The sequence below is a fragment of the Halichoerus grypus genome, chromosome 9 (genome assembly GCF_964656455.1).
Source record: "Halichoerus grypus chromosome 9, mHalGry1.hap1.1, whole genome shotgun sequence".
Classification (NCBI taxonomy): Eukaryota; Metazoa; Chordata; class Mammalia; order Carnivora; family Phocidae; genus Halichoerus; species Halichoerus grypus.
This window is the reverse complement of record NC_135720.1, coordinates 144882125-144904304: the sequence shown is the minus strand read 5'-3', so window position 1 is coordinate 144904304 and position 22180 is coordinate 144882125. Positions and strand designations below refer to the sequence as shown.

The window sequence follows — 22180 nt, the reverse complement described above, 5'->3', positions numbered from 1 at the left end:
TAGGAGAGTATAACGTTAGGGAACAATTCACATCAATCAACAAAATAAATGTAAATTTTCAAGAATATGCTACTGATCATTCTCTCTCAGGATTCGAATGTAGATTAACTGACCTCATTATATTAATAACGTGTCTTATTTCTAATAATTGACACACTTTGCATATCTCTATTTAGAAAGAAAAGTAAAAAGAACAAATGAAAAATAAAAAGGGGGAAGAGTCATAAATGAGATCTTGAAAGGGCTTTATGTAATTCTTCCTTTTCTATCTTTAACATGGCAATTAAAAAACCAGCAGAAAGAAGAGACCAGAAATGGTTGGGTGGCTGAGTGTGTCCAAGGGCAGGACAGAGGCTCAGCTGGTTGCGTTTCCTTCGGGGCAGGCACCGCGCATTGTCCAAGGGAAGATTCTGGGTGTGCCACGGAATGTCGCCGTGTCATGGGCCGTCATGGGCTGCACGGATGCTCGCTGTCAACATGGGGCCAGCACAGTGGGAGAGGGAGATGTGGGGGTTCCTGTCTGGGGGCAGCGGGGTGTCCCAGGAGAGACCCGGGGCCACTGCTGTCCACGCGACCGCTCTGGAGCCACAGGAAGGTTATGATAAAATATATGAACCCAGGCTGTTCATCCCACAAGTCTTTACTGACCACCTGCTGTGTACCCAGCACTGCAGGAGTGCTGTGGGGGGTACAAAAGTAGAGGCAGAAATCAGAGGGACATTTACAGATGATGTGGGGGCCGAGGTGCTGGGGTGCAGGATGCTGGTGCCAGGCCTGGGACAGGTGCGGACAAAGGCTGTGGGCGTCCGGCTGAAGCAGGGGGCACGTGGGCGCAGTGAGGCCGCGCTCTAGCCCTCTCCCGGCAGGAAGACCAGCACGAAGGCCGGGCGAGCTCCGGGAGCCCCGCCGGCGTCCTCTCCTCTCCCCACCGCCCCTGTCCCAGGACAATGGAGCCCAAGCTTCCACCCTGCTGGAGGCACTGACCAGGGCTTCCGAGGGGGAGGTTCTCCTGGACCGGATGTCTGCCCTGGTGATTTTAGGTGACTGATCAAGAGCAGGATATTCTGGATTCCCTTTACAATTTCCCCTCCCAAGACCCCACCCTCAGGTCATTTATTGATCACTGACCACACGTGTGGCCGCAAAGCCACAGGTCTCCAGATCCCTCCCCCAAGAGGCTCCGAGGGTCCTGGCTTCTTTGATGTGGAAACGTCAGACGTTGGACCCTGGTCTCAGAAGCGAGGCACCCACTCGGGGCCTGGCAACTCCACGGCGCTCCAGGAGGCTTATTCAAATGGCCCAGAAACCGTGGCGGGTTTTCTCTCGCGTGTCACTCTGAGTTAGGGTGGCAGGGAAGGCCGGCAGCAGAGCGGATGTTGGCGAGGGGGACGCCAGGGGATGGAGGACGGCAAGTGACCTCAGGTGCAGGCCAGCACCAGACGCCACACTGGGCGACAAAATGCTGTCTCGTCTCCATTCAACAAAGAGCGTGCAGCGCTGGGCCAAAGGCCGTGGGCAGCAGAGGGGCCCTCGTGGACTCCGGGGTCAGAAATCTGCTTGGGAACCCCCGGGGCTGGGGGAGGAGCTGTGTGACGGAGCGGCGGCACCGAGCAAGCCTCAAGGGGCCACAGCCACGGGGGGGGGGGTGCACCTGCTCCAGGTGCCATGGCCAGACACCCCTCCCCATCACGGTCCTGGAATCCCCAAGAAGGGAGGCAGCAAGCGGTGGGCTCAGGGTCGCAACAGGAGGCGTGTCCCAGGCCACTTGAGCCACAGGAAGGGGACCAGGCGCCGCGTGAAGGTGGCGGTGAAGGTGTAGATGAGTTCTTGTGACTCTGCGTTGGTGAATGTCACGGTGCCTCCTTCATAATCTAGGGCGATGCCCAGCCTCCGGGGCCGCAGCGCCGGGAAGAGTTCGGCCTCGGGGTCCGTGTTGGCCCAGATGCCCGCAGAGGAGAGGCGCAGCGCCCACACCCCGTCCTCTGGCCGCAGGGACAGGTCCCCCTTCCTCTTCACAGAGTCTCTGGCCACCCCCACCATGCAGCTTTCAAGAACCTCCTCCTCCTCCTCCTCCTCCTCCTCTTCTTCCTCCCCCAAGGACTCCTCGTCCTCGTCCGTCTCCCAGTCCTCATACCCATCCCCGTAGCCCGCCTCCTCTTCCTCCTCCTCCTCCTCCCCCTCCTCCTCCTCCTCCCCCTCCTCTTCCTCCTCGGACCAGCCCTCCCTGTCCACCTCCACTTCCCAGTACACCTTGCCCCAGGTGAAGCCCTTACTGCCCAGCACCCCCGGCTCGCAGTCGAACTGCTGGGGGTGCAGGTAAGCGCCCTGGTAGAGGCTGCTGTAGGTCACACACTTCCAGTCCTCCGACAGCTGCAGGTACCCACTGGCCGACTGCGGGTCCAGCGTGACACTGACTGTGGGGACGACAGAACGAGCAACGGTGTCACTGGTGGGCCCCGCGGGGCTGCCACACCCTACAATCAAAGGGCTGCTAGTCACAGGGCCCCTCAGGGCTATGCAGTGCACAACTGGACAGCAGGGCATGGAGGGAGCACAGTGCTGGGGCCTGCGGCACAGACGGCCTCCGGATGCGGGAGCCACGCATTCGGCAGAGGGGAACATTGTGCAGACAGGTCAGGCAATCAAGCAGAGGTCTCTGTCGCACACTAGAGACCCAGTGGAGGGAGCTGCGGACTCGCGGCTGGGAAATCTCAGCCGTGTTAGAGAACGGGCTCCCCGGGGGCAGCAGGGGAGTCTGAGTCTCTGTGGGGACAGTATTCTTCATGGGAGGTGAACTGGGAACAGCCCTTTGGACACTCACCTGTCTTATATTCCAAGTCTCTTAGCAGCTTCCCTGGGGACAAGAAAAGGACAAGAATGACCCTCGAGCCCAGCAAACTTACGGGCCCGTTTTCTACTCGGACAGGATTAATTTCCTGACGGGCCTCCCTCCCTGAGATCCCAAGAAGAAAACAGAAAACAACCAGGAGACCCAGGAGTGAGGCCAAAGATGACAGTAAGAAGCTCGTACCCTCCTTCAATGCAGAGCCCCAGCTCCGACTCCCACCCCAGTGCACCCCCCAGCCCTCACCTTGGAACTCTCTCAGGCCTCGCTGCAGGGACGTAAGTTTATCTGAGAATTCTCCCGTCTTTTTCTTAACCACCCGAGCAATGGGTTTCCCAATCCAGAACTTCTTCCGTGGATACCTGGGAAGATGACAGATGGACCTGTTACTTAGCTCTTCCTGCATTTCTCTCAATTCTCACAACAGTTATGAAGCAGGAGAGAAAAGTATGACAATCCCCAATCAACAGACAGAGAAACCAGGGCTCAAAAACACTGAGTGAACAGCCCACGGCTGGGCCAGGACTCAGAGCATCCAGAACGCTTCTGTCTGCTGAGCACGTCTCCACCCTCGTCTCCTGCCCCGTCTCGGACCAGGATGGGACGCTGGCTGCCTCGGTCTCCACCCTCGTCTCCTGCCCCGTCTCGGACCAGGACGGGACACTGGCTGCCTCGGAGAGCAAGTCTCCAGTTCCCGAGGCTGTGTTCTTGCTTCCCAGGAGTGCGGCCGGCCACCATAAACCGAGGTGGCACCATTCCTTCAAATGGGTCTCATGCAGGAGAAGGGGGGGGTGGGGGCGGGGTGCGCCGTGGAAAGGAAGCTCTGTTACCTGTTCACGAAGTCCCTGGTGTCCTGGAGGAGAAGAAAGCACAAGCATCAGCTGAGTGGAATCAGACCCCACTCACAGGAGGTGCCCACAATGCTGGCAGCCGGGCGCAACAGTGAACAGACGATGTGGCCCCTTCCTTACAGGGCCCGCACCGCCGCAGCAGTGGATAACCACGAGGGCAGGGTTCATTCTCCGCGGCCACCGGGCTTCCGCTGAGATTGGCCAGGTGAGGAACGGAATGGGGGCCCGGGCCATGCGGGGCTGGACGGGCACCGCGGGAGGTGCACGTGTTCCTGGTGGACGCAAACGCCCCGAGGGGATCCGCGTGGGGCCGTGATGTGTGCGAGCTGCTTGCCAGGTAGCTCACGCGGCTAAGTCCTCCCCCCTTCGACCTCTGAACAGCAGACCCCTGGAGTTACAGTGGGCATAGGGCCACCAGGGAAGACTACATTTCCCAGAGGCCCTTGTGGCCACGTCTGGTCATGTGACTGAGCCCCAGCCAATGGGACGTGAGAGCAACCAGTGACTACAATTTGTAGGTCATGTCATTTAAAAGGGGAAACTGCTGTGCACCCTAGCAGGCCTTGCAGCTGGGGGAACAAGCAGGTGGGGGTAGCCCAGCTTTCCGGAACCTCGCGGTCAGCCCCTGCCCTGACGGCTCCAGAACCCTCAGCTCTGTTCCCGAAAGAAACACAACTGTCTTTGCGTCTCTGTCCTTGGGTTTGACCCAGCACCTAGCCAGGGTCCTGGTAATCAGCCACGGGGCCGCCCTGCGCAGTGCGGGGCGGAGGGGCAGGTGGGCCGGGACGGCGCCTGTGGGGGTTTGCGGCCCCCATGAGACGCTCCCGTAACGGTGGCCCTCCTGTCGCTCCTCGCACACGTTCCTGTGCGCCTCCCCTGGCCCGGCCCGGCTGCGGAGCTTGGGGTGGGGCCATGGAGCCGGGGGACAGCCTTGCAGGGGACGCTAGGCGTTCTGCTCTTGCAGGAGTGGAGCCCAGGGAGGGGACGGGCTAGCCTCTCGGAGAGGGAGCTCCGGGACACAGAGTCACCGGACGGTGGCTGCTGATGCAGGTCCGGGGGTCTCAGGAGGACCGGCAGGCTCCGCTGCAGGGAGGCCAGATGGGCCGTCAGAGCCCCCGCTCACCCCGGTCTCACCAAGCACCGGCCGACACCAGTCGTGAGTTCCCAGCAAATCCTTCCAATCCAGCCAGCTTCGGTGGACGGGGCAACAAACGTGAGCCGCGTTCCCCTGCTGGTGTGCTGGGACACGGGGCTCGAAAGGCAGGCACGCGGGCAGCGGGGGGAGCTGCCAGGACTGCGGGAAGGTACAGACCAGCCAGGGATGAAAGCCTGGGAGTGGCCCAGAGACCGTGGGAGAGCACAGCGCGGGGGCCCGGGGGTCCACACGCCGGGCCTGCACAGGGAAGGGGCCGGCTCAGGGCTCCTGAGGACACCCCCCAAGACTCCTGCGGCTGTCCCGAAACAGGCCATCAGAGCAGAGAGGCCGCGGCTGGGGAGCGGGGCAGGGCGGAGGCACTCGCTCAGGCCCCCACGGCTGAGCTCGGCCCAACGGTGGGAGAGAGAGGAGCGGGCTGCGGTTCCCCCGGGCAAGGCCTGTCCGGGGATGGACCGCGGAGGATGTCCCTCTAACGTCTTCTGATATTCCCGGCCCAGAGATCTTTCTCTCCTTTTCTAGCACCTTCGTGCAAAGGTCTGTGTTTTCCATCTTTAGTCCTGCTGCTCCCCCCTCCCCTACCCCCTGCACCACACTTTACATCGGGGCCTCTGTTAGTGCGGTTTCCCTCCTGCTGGCTGCCCACACAGTCAGATAGCCTCTGGGAAAAGATAATGACCTGAGGGAGGTAGCTGTGCGGTTCCCCTGCCGCAAAAGCAAACCCAAACGAGCAGACAAAACCTACCAGTACCGACACTGAGTTCACGGATTGGCTGCCGCAGACGCCCAGTCCGTCCCCAGGCCTGCGCCCTGCGCCTGCGCCCGATCCCCTGTGCCCTCGCCCCATCCCTGCACCTGCGTCCCCTCCCCACACCCTGTCCCCGTGCCCCGTCCCTGCGCCCTCGGGCCGTCCGCGCCCCGTCCCTGCACCCTGTCCCCACACCCCGTCCCTGCGCCCTTGTGCCATCCCCGCCCCGCGCCTGCGCCCGTCCCCTCACCCCGTCCCCGCATCCTCACCCCGTCCCCGGTCCCTGCGCCCCCATCCCTGCACCTGTGTCCCATCCCCGCACCATGTCCCCGCCCCACGCCCGGTCCCCGCATCCTGTCCCCACACCCCGTCCCTGCACCCTCGCGCCGTCCCCGTGCCCCGTCCCTCTGCCCTCGCCCCAGCCCTGCACCTGCGCCCTGTCCTCACGCCCTCACCCTGTCCCCGTCCCTACCCTGTCCCCGCCCTGTGCTCCCAGTCTGTCTTCCATCTTAGTGGCGCTCCACTCCCTTGGGTGGAGCGGGAGGGGGTCCCGTCAGGATCTCAGCCCCCACCGGCACCCCAGCTTGTCTCTCTCTGCCCCCCACACAACTGCACATCACGTGGCGTGGCCACGGGGAAAGGAGGGCTGTCCCGCCCTGGGGAGGCAGGGGAGGGGGCAGTAAGTGACCCAGTCCCAGTCTGATGGAGGAATTCAAGGGAACACAGTGGTATCTGGAGGAAATGCCAGAGACACATTTTGGACAAAATGAAGGACAAGAACAAGAGGCCCAGGAGCAGAGCTGGGACAGGACTCCTGCCCTGCCCTGCCCTGCGCTGGGCCCTCAGCGACTTCTGATTTAGGGCCCTCACCCCCTGCCAGTCCCGATTTGGGAGTCAGAATGGACTGTGGCAGGGAGGCAGGCCAGGCCACCTGTTCATGTACCTGGAGAGCCTGCCTTGCTGTGTCTCCTGAGGCCACACTGCTGGCCGGGACAGCATCTTCCTGGAGGAGATCCTGGGGGGCTCCACTGCTGACAGCCCCAGCCACCAGAGCCTCCTCCTGACCCGCGAGGGGGAGGGTCCAGCACACCCCTCCAGATGCTGGTGAGCCCTGTTCCTGTTCCTGGAGGCTCCAGGAGGAAGGCGGCATGGTGCTGTTTCCACTTGGCAACCTGCTCTCTAGTTCAAGGCTCTCCCCTTCTCAGCATCAAAGCCGCCTCCTCCAGGAAGTACTCCAGAGGCACCCTGCCTGCTCTCCGTCCCACAGAAAACCTCGCCTGTCTCCTCCAGTCCCTCCTTGGGAGAAGCCGCCGTGCGGCCCTCCCTCAGCCACCCCAGCAGTGCGGGCTGCCTGCAGCTTCCCCTGGAGGCTGTCTGCCAGGGACCTGTGATGGTCGAGATGAGGATGGACAGTAGTGATGAAAATACGCATAACCTTCCCTTCCTCTTCACAGCACTTTCTAAATTCCTTGAACTGTTTTTTGGTAGAAAGTTTGCCTTCTGAAGGGACACCATGCCGGTCAGGTCCTCCTGTGCTCACGTGACCTCGGAGGAGGTGGGGCGGGTGGGGGTGACCTCCCGACATTTCAGGAGAGAAAATCGAGGCCTGAGAGGCGGTGGTTCTCCCAGGGTCCCGCACGCACGCGGGTGGTGGAACGGAGACCTCGCCGCCCTGGGGAGGCGTCTCACCTGCATGAGCTCTGCAGCCGGCTGCTGCGCCTTGGCCTCCAGCTCGGAGATGAGCAGCGCCAGCCGGGCCAGCTCCCCGACGCCCCTGCTCTTGTACTTCTCGCGGCCCTCCGCCAGTTCCTGCTCCAGCTTGGTGAGCTGGTCCAGCAGGTGCCGCTCGCGCTCCCGCAGGAACTGGCGGGCCTGCTCAAACTCAGCCACGATGTACTGCCTCTGGTCCTGGAGCTTCTTCTGCAGGGGTGCGGAGGGGAGAGGGGGTGACGCTTCTGCCTCGCGCTGGAGAACCCCTGCAGCGTCCGCTCTTAGAGCCGCAGAGGCCGGCTCCCACCCCCATCCGTGCGCTAAGGGGCCTCGGAGCACGCCTGGCCCAACCTCCCCCCGACACCGACTCTCCCGCAGGAAGCAGGCACAGCCCCTCACACCCCATCTCGGAGCAAGCACGCGGCGCGCGGTCTCTGCTTCCCGACCGCGGGCAGCCCTGGCTGCAGGACTCAGCAGACAGCGTCCCCAGGACGCCTCACGCCCTCCCAGGCCTCCCCCTCAGTGCTCATCCTGCAGCCAGCGCCCCCCTCCCAAAGCCCCTGGCTCCCCCCACCATCGGGAGTCCGGGCTCCCTCCCCTTGCTGACAGGAAGGACTGCGCCAGGACCTCCGCGGTCCCCTGCACAACAGCAGCTGCTGCTAGACACGGCCCACGGCCACGGTGACTCACACACGAGAAGGAACACCCATTCACACACCAGATGAGGAAGCCAGCTGGAAGCCACCCAGCTCAGACCGTCAGGGCTCAGCCTCCCAACAGGGCCTCCACTGTTCAGCCTCCAACAGGGCCTCCACCGCTCAGCCTCCACCGCTCAGCCTCCCGGCAGTGCCTCCACTGCCCAGCCTCCCAGAAGGGCCTCCACCACTCAGCCTCCACTGCCCAGCCTCCCAGCAGGGCCTCCACCGCTCAGCCTCCACTGCTCAGCCTCCCAGAAGGGCCTCCACTACTCAGCCTCCCAACAGGGCCTCCACCGCTTAGCCTCCATTGCTCAGCCTCCCAGTAGGGCCTCCACTGCTCAGCCTCCCATTAGGGCCTCCACTGCTCAGCCTCCCATTAGGGCCTCCACTACTCAGCCTCCCAACAGGGCCTCCAGCGCTCAGCCTCCACTGCTCAGCCTCCCACTAGGGCCTCCACTGCTCAGCCTCCCAGTAGGGCCTCCACTGCTCAGCCTCCCATTAGGGCTTCCACTGCTCAGCCTCCCGGCAGGGCCTCTACCACTCAGCCTCCCAGCAGGGCCTCCACTACTCAGCCTCCACTGCTCAGCGTCCCAGCAGGGCCTCCACCACTCAGCCTCCACTGCTCAGCCTCCACTGCTCAGCGTCCCGGCAGGGCCTCCACCACTCAGCCTCCACTGCTCAGCCTCCACTGCTCAGCGTCCCGGCAGGGCCTCCACTACTCAGCTTCCACCACTCAGCCTCCCAGTAGGGCCTCTGCTGCTCAGCCTCCCGGCAGGGCCTCCACCGCTCAGCCTCCTAGCTTCTGCTCCACATGGCCAACTGCCTCAGGCTCTCTCTTAACAGCCCCACTTACCAGTGCAGTCAGGATATCAGCTTCTCCCTTGGCCTGAAAGCCCTGAATTTTGTCTCTGTCTCTCCTTAGGGTACTCAGGTGGTTCAGGATTTTTTCCTGCGGAGAGACAAGCCGTGGGGACAGGTGGACTCAGGCTGAGCCCTGGGCCGGCCAGAAGCCTTCCGAAGGGTCTGTGCCAGGCCTCGCCTCCGGGAGGGGCGTGCTTACCCTGTGGGGCTGGGCGGCCTTCTCCACGAGGACGGCCGTGTGGGGTCTGTGCTCCCGGGACTCGCGGCACATGACGCACAGCAGCTTCCCGTCATCCTCGCAGTAGTAATGCAGCTTCTCCCGGTGCCGCTCACACAGCCTGGCGTCTGGCTGCTCCCGGGCCACGTCTCCCGGCTGCCTGTCCTTGTCCACCTTCAGTCGCTCGATGTTCTCCACCAGGCTGGCCAGCTGCCACACGGGCCGGATGTTCTCCTTCTTGAACGGCTTCTTGCAGAGGGGACAGACGGGGCGGCCCCCCGACACGGGGCGGACGTCGGTGGTGCAGCTGCGGCAGAAGACGTGGCCGCAGTCGATGGTCACGGGGTCCCGCAGGTAATCGAGGCAGATGGAGCAGGTGACCTCCTCCTCCAGGCTGCGCAGGGGGGCTGACGTGGCCATGGCGTCCTTGGCTCGGGGGGGGGCTTCGCGTCCTGGGAGACCAGACACGGAGTCAAGAGCAGGCCCAGTGGAGGGGCAGAGGCGGCCGCGCACACGGGGCCACCAGCTCCAGAAACCAGTCAGTCAAGCAACAGACACTCCTCCGCTCCTACGAGGCTCGGTGTCCGAGTGAAAGACCGCACCGAGTGCAGACGGGAACCGAGGCCCAGAGAGGGTGCTCGGGGCGAGCGGGGAGCAGAGCACCGCTAGCCGGTACCACGCTGCTGGGAAGCAGTGCTGCCTGAGACCCCGTCCTTCCACCTGCTGGGAGACGCTCGGAGGCACCCGCTATGACACAGTAAGACACTTGGACATGTGTCACTGCACCCACACCTCCCGTGTCTACACTGCACTCCCTCAGCTGTGCAGGGCACAAGTGTTCGTGGGGGCGGGGCACCAGAGTCAAGAGGCTTCTCCAGGCTGTGGGTCGCCAGGACTGAGAGCCCGGGGTTGTTAGCCAAGACTCAGGAAGCACGGGCACTCTGAGTCCTGGTGCCCCCGAACAGACGTGTCCCCGGGCTGTGCCGTGGTTTTGGTCTCGTTCCCTTTCCCCGTAGACGCGGTGTGCCGGCAGCACCCAGGAAGGAAACCAGTGTGGGGGGCCCCCAGCGGGCCGTCCTGTGACCTGCTGCTGCGGATCTGGCCCTCGGCGGGAGCACAGCACACACCATACACGGGACCTCAGCCCCGTCGGCCTCGGCAGCCCTGGCCCACGGCCTGTCCGATGAGCCTCCGCAGGGCTGCCCCGGTTCCGCGTGCCCACAGAAACCTCTTAGTGCTCTGAGCCTCGGTTTATCCATCGTAAAATGGGGACAGTGATACTTACCTTCAGGGCTTGCTAAGTGGGTTGAGCCAGAGAATCCAGTGGGGGGTCCAGGAAGGAAGCCAGAGCCCTTGGCTCCCGGACCCGGCGAGAGTTGCAAGCCCGGACAGAGCGCGGTGGGAATGCACAGTAGCAGTGAGAGAGGACATGAGGCTGAAGGAGCCGCAGTGACTCGGGCTCTGGGTGCCAGTCCTCGCGGGGTGGGGACCCATGGAGGGCAGCCAGTAGCCGGGGCAGGAAGGGAGCACGGGGGCCACGGGCAAGTCAGTGCTGCTGCTGACTGTGGATGCGGGAGGTCCGCCACCGAGACCCGGGGGCCTTGCGGCCCTTTCCCGGCGGCGACAGGAAGGAGCTGCAGAGGAACCCCAGACAGAGACGACAGGAAGCAGGGTCCACTCCTGGACAGTGGATGCAGTCAGACAAACGTGCTTTATAACGGCAGAACTCTACAGACGTAGGGGATCACCGCACTGCTGACCGGACACACCAGCAGGGACTGGGAGGCGGGACCCGAAGAGGGGTCATGTGCACACAGGGCCCACGTGAAGGAATTACGGGATTTAACTGGGACGTAAAGACAGTACAGCGTCTAGGATGTCAGCCAGGTGGTAACCGATCCCAGGAACAGCCTCATGCAACTCTCTGCTGAGGGAATCACCTGCCCCGAGCCCTCAGTCCCGACACAAAGAGGACCGTGGCTGGTGCTGGGGATCCCCGCGGGCTGGGACTCTGCCGAGCAGCTTGCAAGCTGAAAAGCAGAGGCCATGTGTCTCTGTCCCTGTTGGGGGGACGGCACGTGCTGTCTTTGGGGCCGGCGGTGTAACTGCTGCGGGCAGAGCTCAGCCACAGCCCCCTGTCCACACAAGACCTGACCCCGTCCCGTACAAGGTGCTCCTCACCGTAGGACAATGATCCCATGTGTACGAGACGCATGAAACGGTCTAGGATTACAGAACCACGCCGGCCCCTCAGTGTAGGAGGGGATTCGCAGCACACCGCCCTGCAACCTTCTTTATCATCAGTGGCTGGTCTGACCATGAAGGGCAGAGGGGACACGTCCCCACTGCCAAGCACCGCCCAGTGATGGCCTCCGGATGAACCTTGATAACGCAGAGACCCGCGATCACCCCGAGCAGTGACCAAACCCACAGCGCTCAGAGGCACCAGCTGGTATCTGCTTCCCAAAACGGCACCATGTGGAGACACGACATCCCCTTAGAAGTCATCCTGCCAAAACTGACCTGAATGGACCTAACCGAGCCTGCAGACTTAACTTCCGAGGTACAGAAAATACGAGGGATAGAGAGCTGCGCTGTACCACGTCATGAGGAAACAGACAAATTCAGAATATGGGACATTCCACGGGACAACCGGCTGGCCTGTGTCATGGGGGCGCCTGGGGACGCAGTCAGCGACCCTCCGACTCTCGGTTTTGCCTCGGGTGGTGATCTCAGGATGCTGAGATGGAGCCCTGTGTCGGGCTCCACGCCGAGCGCCGAGTCTGCTGAAGTCCCCCTCTGCCCCTCCCCACCTGGCGCGCTCTCGCTCTCAAATAAATAAATAAATAAATAAATAAAATAAATCTTAAAAAAAAGTCAATGTCATGAAAAAAAATTGTTCTTGACTTAATAAGACCAAAGAGAAAAAACAGCCAAAGGCAAATGCCTTGACTGGATCCTGTTTTGTTTTAAAAAAGTATAAAATGAGAAGTCTGACCAAAGGCTGGGTACTGGATCACATCAGGAAACTGTTAATTTCTAATGGTGTTCACCGAGGTCATGAACGGGAACGTCCGTCTGCGAAGCACGCAGCAGTACTTCGAGCTGGGGCGGCTACTTCTAAATAGCTCAACAAAACCACACACGGTGTTGGAGAAACTTTCTGAGGACGGGGCTCTAGTTTTCTGTCGTCCTGAAAAGAACGCGGACGAGGGTGTGTACTGGAAAGACGTTAACGGTCACTGCTGGCCATCAGGGTGCTGCCACGCGGCAGAAGCTCGGTGCTCCGTGCTTCCGAGGAACTGGACGCAATGCTCACGCACGGAGCTCCTGGTGTGCGAGCACCCCTACGTGCAGTCCCCCGCTCGGATCCCTGCTGCAAGCACACAAGGCCTGGGCTCCAACGACCCAGGGCTGCGTGACCAGCACTCACTCAGGACCCGCCTCATCTGCCACGTCCACGTCCACATCCACGTTATTTATCGCTCAGGACGCTCTTCTGAGAAAACTGAGGCTCAGCGAGGTCCAGCAGCGGCTCGGGGGCACAGCTCGGGGGCCCTGCCCAGGGGGCCGCAAGGCTAGGATGCCCCGGTCCGTGGGACACCAGGAAGCTCAGACGGGGCTGTGCGCATGGACGCACTTCTCGAGCTGGACAGTGTGGGCACGCCAGTGTAGACGCCGAGGACGGGGGTGCTGGTGTGGGAGCCGGGGCAGGCCAGAAAGTCTGCTCACCACCCACACATTCGGAGCCCGCGAAACACCGACCCCCCGGAAGCTCCCCTACGCTCTGCCCGCTATCACTTCATGCTTCTGGAACATCCTGGTTATCCCGCAGGCTTCCAGAGTAGGGGTGACCGTCATTCCGCTCTCCATGCCTGGCTCTGGGGCACACAGGAACCACGGAGAACCAGAGCTGGAAAGAGCCTCCAAGACGACACAGCCCACCCACTGCCCTGCCCCAGGTGAGAATTCGGAAACTGGGGATTATCCCATGGGGGCCCTCGGGGCAGAGGCCATGCATCCCCGCTCCGGCGTGGGCAGCTCTTCTGTCCTTCAAGAAGCCGGAGGCTGGGTGCGATTCTGCAGAGCAGCACTGGAGACGCCCCCACCCGTCCGGGTCTCCTCTCCCGCACCCTCCTCGTTGTTCCCTGGATCTCAGGAAAGCCCCTCTGTACACGCCAGCATCTGGTCAGGCGGCAGGACGCAAGCAGCACGCTCCAGATGTGGGAGCCGGGCACAATTCTTGCCCAAGAGGATGGCTGGGGTTGCAGGAACTAGCTGAAGGAGGCACTGCGGTCGGCGTCCACGCCTCTGGGCACACACGCTCCTCGCCCCACCCCTGCCGCAGCCTGACGGCAGACCGGACGGGTCAGAACCTGGCCCCTTTTTTCTTAGTAGCTACCAACTTCTGCCCTAGCAGGTAATAAACTCTCCTTCAGCGTTCCGTGGCCTCTGCTGCCCCACACCCTCCCTAGATGCCACAGAAGGGACCCAGGAGCCACCGAATGCCAGCCGTGGACTTCACGGCCCAGAGAAGTGAGCGGAGGGCCATGGTTTGCGCTCTGGCCTCCAGGCTGCTTCTCGTGCCCACACTCGGGCTCTGAACTGTAGGCCCTTCTTTCTCACCATCAGAGCACCTAGCTGAGGGCTCCAGTCCCTGTGGGAAGCCCATTTAGGGCTCCTGGGGCTCAGGTGAAGCCCCATTTCTTAACTGGAAATAAGCAAATTCTCCTCAAACTCAGTGTCTGTGACGCCCCTTCCAAGCCTGGAGAGGACAGAATTCTGGTTACAGACGAGCAGCCGTAGGCCTGGCCCTGAGTGTCCAGCCGTGGCCGTGAGCCGGGCAGTCTGGGGGACGCAGGCCTGCGGACGGTGCATTCCTGAGGTCATGGGTGGGTGATGGTTCCCCCGCAGGGCCGGGGCTCAGCGGGGCTCTGGAGCATAGGGAGGCCGCACACGGCCCTGGGCCAGCATGAGACACGCTCCGAACCGCGGAAATGTCCACAGGGCTCAGCAGGGCATGGCACGGGTTCTGGGGTGCTACGGAGGGGCTCTAAGTAGCAGAGCTCATCCAAGAGTTCACAGATTCGTGCTGGGCGCCTACTACGTGCCAGGCACTGGGGATGCGCAGGGAAGGAACAGGGCAAACTCTAGCACGTTGAGCCTTCGGGAGCTGGGACCGCAGCTGATTGTGGGGGCGACACGACCCTCAAGGGTTTCCCAACGTACGTGCAGCTCCCCTCTCCACTGCTGAGGCCGACCTTCACCCCCAAACACACACACCCTGCCACGTGCTCAAATGCCCATGTGCTCACGTGGCCACCTGGTTAGAACCCCTCCAAGGCTTTCTGCCGCTCGGGGTAAAGCCAGATCTCCTTCCGGGGATCTTGTCTGCAGGCTCATTTCCTGCCACTCCCCACCCAGACCTGACCCCAGGCCAAACCAGAACCCTCTCCACACCTCAAAAGGTGCCGCGCTCGCTCCCGCCCGAGCCCTCTGAAAATGCTATTCCATCTGCAGTGAACACCAGTCCTGTCTCAGCCTGAAGTACCAGCTGACAGCCACCTCCTCTGGCCAGTCCTTCCTGACAGGCTGAGGCCACACGCTCTCCCCCCACAAAGCCCGAAAGCACCCCACACTGCCCCGCGCACGTCTCTGCAGGGCTGAGGCTGCTAATCGGTACAGTTCCACAGCTCTCTGTATCGTGTGGACACAGACGGTGTCCGCCTTATCTGCAGAAGCCAGCACTGTGCCTGGCCCAGAGCATCGGACGCACACAACACGCTTCCTACGGTGTGCTGAGCGAGGGCAAGCGATCCTCCCCACCTGTCCTTCCTCTCCGACAGGATGCTCACGGCTAGGGAGAGAGGCGCTTTCTCCCTGTGCCCCGAGCAGCGGGCTGCACCAGCCAGGGAGCCCCAGGTCTGGGAGATGTGGTGGGGGCGTACATGGTGATGCTCGTCACCCCCACCCTCCTGCTACACCGAGCTGTGCATTCATCAGCGACAGTTTATCTTCCCTGGTTTTGGGCTGCAGATGGATGCAATCGTGTTGCATTTGTTTGCAGGGGCGCGTATGAACATCATGTTTGTGCGGCTCATTCATGTGACCGTGAGCTGGTTCTGTTCATTTTCATTGCTTTTTGACACTATAATTCTACCTTGGAGATACCAGAGGCTCAGTCCCAGACCAGCACAATGGAGTGAATACCGCAATAGAGCAAGCCCAGAGGACTTTTGTTTTCCAGTGCACAGGAACGTTGTGTTTACACTATGTGGTAGTCTATGAAGTGTGCGATCGTGTTAGGTCTAAAAAACAATATACAAATCTTGATTAAGAAATACCTTATTGCTCGGGGCGCCTGGGTGGCTCAGTCGTTAAGCATCTTCCTTCGGCTCAGGTCGTGATCCCAGGGTCCTGGGACCGAGTCCCGCATCGGGCTCCCTGCTCAGCGGGAAGCCTGCTTCTCCCTCTCCCTCTCCCCCTGCTTGTGTTCCCTCTCTCGCTGTGTCTCTCTCTGTCAAATAAATAAATAAAATCTTAAAAAAAAAAAAAGAAATAGCTTATTGCTAAAAACTGCTAACTGTAACCTGAGCATTCAGTGCACTGGAATCCCTGATCACACATCCCTGTGACAACTATAATAATAACGCACAGGTTTGAAATACCGTGAGACACACAGAGACACGAAGCCAGAAACAGCTCCTGTAAAGTGGGTCCGACAGACTTGCCCGTGGCGGGGCCGCCACGAACCCCCCCTTCGTAACACACCCGGTGTCTCCAGAGCACAGGAAGACGAGGTGTGCCTGCAGGCTACTTCTCACGGCCACCGACCGTTTCCTGTTTGGGACAATGACAAACGCTGTTCGGTGAAGGTTTGTGCACGTGTCCTGGTTCACACAAGCAAGCAGATGCATCCTTGACCAGATCAGGCCACCCTGTTCCCACACTGACTGTAGCAGTGTACGTTCCAAGCGGCAGGCCATGGGCTGCCAACCTGCTATGTCTGCGTTGACATGGGGATGGCAGCGGGATGGCACTGGGCTCCCTGCTCCAAGCAGGAGTGCTGTAAAGGCTTTATCTTTGGGGAGGGGTCCGCCCAGCTTCCATTTTTCCTTCCCTTACTAACTTTGCTAACTTTGATCAGGTACTTAGGCCATAGCTCTCCCTCAGCTCAAGGGTGGAGCAAGAGAATGAGTCGGATGCCTCCCTGACCTCCGTGCTTGCTTCAGAGGTCAGGATATGACTCAAGTCTGCTAGTCACAAGGAGACCTGGTTGAGACAGGGGGGAAAGATTCTGTGGTTTCTCGAGAATTTGCAAGAGGTGACGTCAATCTGGTTTGGAGATGCAAGAGCGATATTGCTAAGCAGAGGGCTAGCCTGTTTGAGAATGAAGCCAACCCAGAGATGAAGCAGAAGAAACTGGATCCTCATGGCATCTTGTAAACCCTGTATCGAGCAGTGCCTGAAGCTAGGTCGACCCCTGAACTGTGCCTTCGTACAAGGCAATAAATGCCCTTTATGTTCAGCTAGCTCGCACCTGTGTGTCACCTGGAAAAAAAGGAATCCTGACTGATACAGCACAGGACATTATTGAAGGCTGAAATATACAAAGAATTTGTGCAAAAAAAAAAAAAAAATCCACCTATTTATCTAGACGAAGTAGACACCCAGTGGCGGCTCCCTCTCTGGCCCTCTCTGGCCCCACAGGTGGAATGCAGCCTGCCTGGCCAGGACCTGCCAGATCTCCAAGCCGCTCTCAGCCGTCATGGCCCCCTCCCACAGCTCGAGAGACACAATCAGAACCTTCCTCCATCCCTGGCTGTTACCCTAACCAAAGCTGACAATGAAGACTCCTGGGTTAGCACCAAAACCCAGATTTTCACCCCAATGCAGTGACTCAGCTGTGCAGCTTGGGGGATACATTCTTGACCTTTGACCAGCTCAGGATCACCATGAAGAGATGGGAGTGGAGGGGGCATCTAGACCCTTCGCAGGCAAACTGAAATAAACGTGGGGCGAGCACACCAGCGTATTCAGTGTGCAACCTGAAGTCATGGCCGCTATCGAGGGCAACCAATAAACACATGAAATCTTTAGGTCAGGCAGCCTCTGTGCTGGTTTTCGACAATTTGGCTTCAGGCAGGACAAAGCCTGCTTATCAGAGCTAGCTCTTTCAAGATCATAGATGGAGCCTGGAACTTACCATCCACGGGTTAGTGAGATGGAGCTATTCTGACCATTCATCTCCCAGAGCAAGGAGGGATCTAAGAACTGGCAAAGCGGGGTACAGCTTTTCCTCAAATGTAAGATATCCGTGTCATTGCATTTCAGCATCTCTGAAACGTGATCCGTAGCATACTCTAACTGACCTAGAAAGACATGCTTTCTATATGGAACATACATAAACTGACCGCATCTTAGATGTGGTGGAATGTAGCCTTATCTCCTACAAGGCGCCAGCGGGCTGGTCTTCCGAACACACAGCTCTCATCCGGCGCCTCTCCTGCTTCGGTCTTAGCTGTGGTCAGGACTCTGCAGGGCCCACACAGTCCCCACGATCTGGCCGGCACTGCGGCCTCAGCCTAACACCAGCTCCTTCTCCAGGGCCCCCAGCCCCACCCCTGTGCTTGCACACCGTCTTTGTTCCAGCGCATCCTGGACAGCTTGAATCAGACAGCGCCGCGTGAGGTGCGCCCCCCCCCCCCCCCCCCGCCGCGGTGTCCATCCCACCTTCCAGCTGAATGGCTCTCCCCTGGGGAGGCTCCCACAGCTCTGCACTCGATGCGGGTCATTACTACCAACAGCTGACATGGTTACCCACCTCCCCCCACCAGAAGGTGAACCCAAGCGCATTCCTCACTGGTCCTCCATCTCCAGGACCTGGCACAGAGTTACTCCATGCCTCCATCCTCTTCTTCATCCCCCCACCCCCACAGGCTTCCTTTGCCCACTTCACAATCTTGCTTCTGCAGAAGGCCCCCTCCGATCAGATGTTCTTGACCACAAACATTTCCCAGATCTTCCCCTGCCTCCCTCCACACACACCGTTTTGGGGAGAAGGTCAACATTTCATGTCTACCAATCTGGCGAGCTGTACTTTCTCCTGGATAACAGTCAAATTAAGCCTTTGTTTTCCGAAGCCACTGTCTTCCCATTCTGATCCCAGGGCCTAAGTCTGAAGTCACGCCAAGAAGCTTCAGTCCGGACCATGGACTTCTTCTGCGGCTTGCAGTGCTTTCTGGGGATAGTCTGACACCAGCCTGTCACTCCCTTGTAGGAGAGGGACTGCTAAGATGTCACTTTCTCCGGGGCCTCCGTTTCCTCACCTCTCAAGGAGGGAAATAATCACACTGTTTGGTGTTCAAGGGAAGCCCCCCAGTCAAAGTGCCTTCAACAGCAAAAAGCTCTATAAAAATACTCGCTGGGAAGGACACAGGACCCAACTTGAAAGAGCCCCCAGTAACCAAAGCTACAACAATTTGAGCAACAAAATAAAGTAGGATTGGATTATAGCCCAAAGTATAAAATAAATATCCATGAGTCCGTGCTGGTGATAAAGGACTGAATAAGTTAATAAATAAGGACAAGAGAGACTAATCTCCCAAGCAAAGAATTCCAAATACTAGGTGTAGCTCCTTGTCCTCGAGGAGGAGGAGCATACTGTCCCCTCCTTCAGTATGAGCTACACAGTCACTTCTTTCCAAAGAGTGTGCTACGAAACGGGCTAAATACAGTGACTGGACAGCCGAGAGACTGGCAAACACTCTCTCAGGTGACCGCCATCAACACCACGTCCTAAATCGTGTTGACAGCACGCGCCCTTGACGCCATGCCATCACCGGGCAAACTACCGCAGTAGTCGTCCTCCCAATAAACCGAAGCCTGGTCTTAGGAAACGGACATCAAATTCCCGTAGAGGGGCACCCCACAATACACTCAACCAGCATTCCTCAAAACTGTCAAGATCATCCCAAACAAGTATGAGCGGCCACAGCCAAGAGGAGCCTCATGGGACATGCCGACCAAATGGAGCCTGGTAACCTGGACGGGATCACCACACGGAACAGGTGCTTAGGTGAAAACTCAGTCAACAGGAGTAAGGACGACTTGGGCCAATAATAACAGATCAATATCGGCTCATTAATTGTAACAAATGCACCATACGAACGTAAGATGTTAATAAAGGGGAAAAAGGTTTGGAATACGTGGGAACTCTACTATCTTTGCAATTTCTCTATAAACCTAAAGTTGTTCTAAAACAAATCTATTCAGAAAAAAAAAATGTAATCTGGGGAAGAAAACCTATAAAGCCTATTTTTTAAAAGACCTGCTTCTTCTAAACTTGGGGGGGGCTCGGGCAGGGTCCCCGCACTATCTGTGGCATGCATGACCGGATGTCATTCCCCCATCTTCATGGTGGGGTCAGGATCCGGAGTGCGGCGGGAATCCGGTCCTTTCTCGCAGGCCAAGTAGGGGCAGATAATCAGGGAGAGCGCTCCCGGGCTGGCGGAGGGAGTTAGTGCACGGCTCCGAGGACAGGTGGCCGACCTGCTTTACTGCACAGCTCCCCGCAGCGCCCCTCGGGGGGGCCCCGGGCACCTGCTGGCGCTCCGGGCGGGAGGCCGGCCGGGGCCCAGCGCGCGCGCCGCGGGGGGTGGCCCCTTGCCCTCCGCCTCGCCCCTCCCGCGTCCGACGCCCCCGACTCACCCCGCTGCCGAGCTCCGGGCCGCGAGCGCCGGACGTGGGGGGGGGGGGCCTCCTCTCCCGCAGCGGCCGGTTCCGGGTCGCGTCCCCGCCCCGTGGCCTCCGGGCTCCGCCGAGCGCGGCTCCGAGATTTCTCCCCGGATCAGCGCCCGGATTGGCCCCTGCCAATCGCCGCCTCCCAATGGGAGCGCGAGCCTCCCCGACGTCACCGATCACTGGGCAAATCCGTGGGCCTCTGCAGGGGGCGGAGCGGCAGGGGCCCGAGCGCACGGACCTGAGACCGGGCGGAGCCAGGGTGCGCGGGAGCCGCAGCAGGGGTGGGGCGGGCAGGGCGCGCTCCCGGGGAGGTGGAGGGGAGCGCAGTCCGAGGCCTAGCTGGGGCTCTTCGCGGGGCTCGGAGGCCAGGGCCCCCTGCCCTCCCCCTGCGCTGGATCCGTGTCGGAGGGCGGCTCTGCGGCGGATTGGGGCTCGCCAGATGCTCAGCATTAAATAGGACTCCCTGCCCCCAACCTGGCCTAATTTTGCTTCCTGAACCCGGAAGGCCTTTAGCAAGCACGTACTTCAAGGGGGTTATTTACAAAAATTAACTACCCTTTTCGAAGCGTCTGCGATGAGTGAGGAACTTTACCTAAAATACCCTTAAACAGGGCAGCATAATTGTCCCCATTCCACAGAAGGGAAAAGCGAGGTTCCAAGAGCGTGGGGGCCTGGGCCCAGCTCCGTGCAGCTGTCTCCGTCCTGGCGGCTGGATGTGGGGCACTCGGATCCCCTCGCCCTCGCTGGGGAGGTCTCCTGGGGCTCCGGCGCATCCCATCCGCCACCCCCAGTCCCGGCTCCCCAGGCTGCGCGGGGTCCGGGAGGGGCGGGAAAGGGTCTCTGCGCCAGCCACCTACCTGCTCCTGCCCGGAAGGGTGGTCGGGAGGTCCCGGAGTGGGCGCGGGCCGGCCGCCTCGGCGGGATAAGAGGGTGGGTTTCGGGGTCCTGAACCCTAGAACCTGGCCGGCCTCCGCCCCTCTCGCGGGGTGGGGCAGGAACTTGAAGCGAAAGTGCTGGGTTTAAAGTGCGGCGGTGTCGAGGGTGGGGAATTGGACCTACACGCCCTCATTCGTACACCTCGGTCTCCGCCCCCACCCCCCACGCAGGGCCGTCTTCTCTCGCTTTCGGTCTCCTCTGGGGCGGGGGGGTGTGGACCTCACCTATTGGGCAGGACTCGGGCAGGCCTGGGCTCTGGGTGTGGTCTCAGCACCTGCTCTTCTAGATGGTGCTGTGGAAGAAAGCGTGTGGTTTCGGGCCACGGATCTCTTCTCCCCCGAGCCTAGGACGGACTAGCCCCACTCAGAGGCCGTTCTGTGCATCGTGCAGCCGGAGAGGTCCGTCGCCCCGGCTCCAGACAGTCGGCTGTCGTCCCGGCGCAGTTAGACCCAGGAAGGCCCTGCTCATCTCTGTCCCAGCTCCTTGCACGGCTGCCCCCTTCTCGTCAGTCGCTTCTACTGCCGTCCGACGGCCTTCCTCCACCATCTAGATCAGTTCCCCGTCAGGCAGCATTCTGTTTCACTTTCTGCACGCATGTGTCGTCAGTTTTTTACAATTTTATTTATTTTATTTTATTTAAATTCGATTAATTAACATCTAGTGTATTACTCGTTTCAGAGGTAGAATTCAGTGATTCATCAGTCTTATATAACACTCAGTGCTCATTACATCACATGCCCTCCTTAATGTCCATCACCCAGTTACCCCATCGCCCCACGCCCTCCCCTCCAGCGACCCTCACTTTGTTTCCTATGATTGAGAGTCTCTTATGGTTTGTCTCCCTCTCTGGTTTCTCTTATTTTTCCCTCTCTTCCCCTATGATCCTCTGCCTTGTTTCTTAAATTCCACATATCAGTGAGATCATATGATAATTGTCTTTCTCTGATTGACATTTCACTTAGCATAATACCCTCTAGTTCCATCCACGTTGATATAAATGGTAGGTATTCATCCTTTCTGATGGCTGCATAATATTCCATTGTATATATGCACTACATCTTCTTTATCCATTCGTCTGTTGATGGACATCTGGGCTCTTTCCACAGTTTGGCTATTGTGGAGAAGGTGCCCCTTCAGATCACAAACACAAAATGGTGAGCCAGAGTCTCATTGGCACCTTCATTTTGTGCAAAACCTCAACTGCTCATCCTGGAACTTCTGACGGGGATGTCACTCTGCGTTGTCTGCATGAACCACCAGCTTCCATCTTTCCTCACAGTCTCAAGGTGTCTTTATGTTTTCCTTTTATATCAGCAAAGTCCTTTATTTCATGTTATAATCTTTATCTATTAGGCGTCCAATGTGTCTTTTCCAAACTATGCTGGTATTTTTACTGCAATTGTTACCATTTTGTTGGT

At 59.7% G+C, this 22180-nt stretch overlaps 1 protein-coding gene across 4 annotated transcripts; it reads right to left on the bottom strand.

Annotated features, from left to right (window-relative positions):
- Positions 1 to 228: 228 nt before the first annotated feature.
- On the bottom strand, positions 229 to 21177 carry LOC118547707 (tripartite motif-containing protein 26). Of its 4 annotated transcripts, none has more exons than XM_036111292.2 (8): positions 20987 to 21177; positions 9066 to 9535; positions 8859 to 8954; positions 7287 to 7517; positions 3676 to 3698; positions 3092 to 3207; positions 2822 to 2854; positions 229 to 2414 (listed from the first exon to the last, which is right to left on the bottom strand). In XM_036111292.2, the coding sequence occupies exons 2-8, from the start codon at positions 9501 to 9503 to the stop codon at positions 1732 to 1734; spliced, it is 1620 nt and encodes a 539-aa protein (XP_035967185.1). In that variant the 5' UTR covers positions 9504 to 9535; positions 20987 to 21177; the 3' UTR covers positions 229 to 1731. The 4 variants fall into 4 exon arrangements, with proteins under 4 accessions (XP_035967185.1, XP_035967183.1, XP_035967184.1 ...); XM_036111290.2 differs by lacking the exon at positions 20987 to 21177 and adding an exon at positions 20684 to 20899; XM_036111291.2 differs by lacking the exon at positions 20987 to 21177 and adding an exon at positions 19794 to 19984.
- Between the last annotated feature and the right edge of the window lie 1003 nt (positions 21178 to 22180).

Bases quoted from the DNA above. Each gene is read 5' to 3' on its own strand.
- LOC118547707 (XM_036111292.2), bottom strand. From the start codon at position 9,503: ATGGCCACGTCAGCCCCCCTGCGCAGCCTGGAGGAGGAGGTCACCTGC. The intron at 8,955-9,065 runs GTAAGCACGCCC...GTCTCTCCGCAG, and splicing joins AGGCCGCCCAGCCCCACAGG to GAAAAAATCCTGAACCACCT. The intron at 3,699-7,286 runs GTGAGACGCCTC...CTTCTCCTCCAG, and splicing joins CGGCTGCAGAGCTCATGCAG to GACACCAGGGACTTCGTGAA.